Consider the following 2,710-nt stretch of genomic DNA (forward strand, 5'->3'; position numbering starts at 1 on the left):
CTCCCATTTGAAGATTTCTTATAAGATGACTCATGCCAAAAGGTTATTTAATATCCTCGAGTTGGGCTTTTGAAGATAGTGTTTGAACAGGGAGGTAAGCCATAACTGCCTCTGTGATACGTAGAGCCGACAACCAGCTCGTCTAAACACTGTGAGCATTACACTGGCATCACTATGACTCTCTCTAACAACTCTACGGCGATGCCACCAACTTCCATCAACTATTCGTCTATAAGTTCTACAATGTCAAGTCTAGTTACTACGTTGATGTCGACGGAGAACACGAGCTATGCGAGCGGCAGCTTCTATGCAACGACGCCTCCACCTCGGCAACGGAGTTCCTGTCCAATGCATGTGGACACCGACGAAGAAAAACTTTTTAAGATAATTGGTTATTGTATCATTCTGGTCTTATCGCTGGTTGGAAACGTCCTTATCATAGCAGTGATTCTTGGCAACAAGAAAATGAAAAGGTCAACCAACTACTTTATCCTCAACATGGCTATCTCTGATTTGGCCGTTCCTGTTCTCATCATTCCTTCGGCTATTTCAGAGCTTGAACTAGGCATGTACGGCTGGATGATTGATGGGGACTTCGGAATGGTACTGTGCAAAGTGACGAGCTTCCTTCAAGATGTCTCCGTCACAGTCTCCATCGCCAGCCTGATCTTGATTACTGTGGATCGATTCTTTGCCGTTGTCTTTCCCATGAAGCATCACATCATGTCAGGATTTGTTTGCAAGATTGCCATTGCTCTATCGTGGCTATTTGGCATGAGCTTGCATGGCATCTACTTATACACTATAGTCATTTATAGACATCCTAAAACGAATAGGCTGGTTTGTATCAACCGGTGGGACAGGCTTGGTTCGTCGGGGGTCGAAATACAAAAAAAGTACTTCGCAACATTATTCTTTCTTATTAATGTGCTTCCATTCCTGGGAATGACAACGGCATACACCATAATCTACATCAACCTAAAGAGGCAAAACGTTCCTTTGGGAGACTCACTGACTGACCGCCAGAAAAGACAGAGAGCACTAAGGGAAAGGAAAGTACTTCTAATGGCTGTAGCAATAGTCGCATCTTTCGCGGTTCTGTGGGCTCCCCACAATACGTTATCATTTTTGTACTTGTTTGTCTATACTAAAAATCGTCCATGTTGGATCAAGAATTATGCAATAATTGGATTTTACTTAGCTTTTGCCAATGCAGCGGTTAACCCTTGCATTTGCTTCATATTCAGTGAAAATTTCCGACAGGGATTCAAGGAATTGCTCGTTAAAGCAGGTATTTTCAGACGCCGCAACATCGGTCGACAGCAAACCACACAGATCAGCATGACAAACCAATCTCGATATAACAAAGCATACGACGACCAGGAGACAAAACAAGACGAGTCTTAACCACTGCGAACTCTCCTTGATCATCGAACACTGATTCTTTTATTTTGAAGATTTCGCTTTGATCTGTACATAATAACTTTTTTTCAGCTTTCAAAATCCCACTTTTTCCATCCCTTTGACTTGATTGTTATTCACACACGCATTCGTCCGTTAACTTTTTTGGCATGAATTTTATAAATTCAAGAGGTTACGCACTTCAAGATATGTTATTCTGAAGTTTTTGGCCTGACAAAAACTTTTGTTTTTGTATTTATATTCTCAGATTATCGAACTAACTGAATTATTATGATATTCTTCGAATATAATATAGTAAACTTTTATGTATTTGTTCATGTTAAAAAGATAGGACCTCTCACGACGGCTGCAGGATTCATAATGCGCCAGTGCCGCGTACGCGTCGTTTTCCCGCCTTGTCAGATTTAAACTTAAGAGCTTTTCGTTTTTTGGGGGGAAATATGTATCATAGTGTAAATGTTCATTTTCATTTTTTTGAGGAGGAGTGGGGAGAGGGGGGGGGGGGGGATTATATGTAGCCTTGGATAAGCTGACTTAATTTTGCACAAAAGGCAAGATTTGAATTCTGGCAGCAATCCGGTCAAAGGCGATATCCTGAACTGAATCAATTGTAAATAATATATACTATGTATCCGATTGACCTACATTTTATTGTATCAATAACTACCGAATGTTTAGAATTATTGATTTTCATAAATTCATTAATAGATTACTTGTTCGCATTAGGGAGAATCTTGTCAAACAACCTTGGTTCGCTGTCAGCTGTGTGGTTCATGAACCGGCTTATATCGACGTCGTCTTCCGAAGAATCCCCTCCGAATTACGCAGTAACGTCCGTGATTAAGTTGAATAAACGTGAAAAACAATGCAGTTGGAAGGCAAAAATCTAGTGATTTTACGATGAAAATTAAGAAACACATGAATGTTAGGTTCCGTGAACTGAGCAGGTGTGTACATATCGACCATGATAGCCGACCTAGTGGTACTAAATATTTGTTGAAAGCGAACAAACGTAGACGTTTACAAAAGTGCCTTCGTGGTTGTTATACAAATTCGAGTTGGTATACCATTAATTAACGATATTTTTATGCTTTTAGATTAGAGTTAGGTAAGTTAGTGGATTGGAATAATGGTCAAAATTTAGAGGGGGATAATATTATGGTTAGTTACATATATTCTACGGGAAGATTTACTATTGCATGGGCGGAATACACCATTCAGTGTATAGTATGCTATATCCATTTATAATCCATTGTATAATAGTAGTAAAGTGATTTTATTAAACCCG

General features: G+C 39.6%; 1 protein-coding gene across 1 annotated transcript; it reads left to right on the forward strand.

The window, feature by feature from the left end:
* Positions 1 to 1,867, forward strand: LOC116292583 (RYamide receptor-like). Its single transcript, XM_031699925.2, has one exon. It carries the CDS (start codon positions 175 to 177, stop codon positions 1,405 to 1,407), a length of 1,233 nt encoding a protein of 410 aa, XP_031555785.2. The 5' UTR covers positions 1 to 174; the 3' UTR covers positions 1,408 to 1,867.
* The last annotated feature ends 843 nt before the right edge of the window (positions 1,868 to 2,710 follow it).

This window comes from Actinia tenebrosa, unplaced genomic scaffold (assembly GCF_029948245.1).
Source record: "Actinia tenebrosa isolate PJP-AT-01 unplaced genomic scaffold, QUT_ActTen_1.0 PGA_scaffold6__47_contigs__length_16458017, whole genome shotgun sequence".
Lineage (NCBI taxonomy): Eukaryota > Metazoa > Cnidaria > Anthozoa > Actiniaria > Actiniidae > Actinia > Actinia tenebrosa.

What these genes read in the sequence shown, in the direction of transcription:
- LOC116292583 (XM_031699925.2), top strand. Translation starts at nt 175, where the DNA reads ATGACTCTCTCTAACAACTCTACGGCGATGCCACCAACTTCCATCAAC.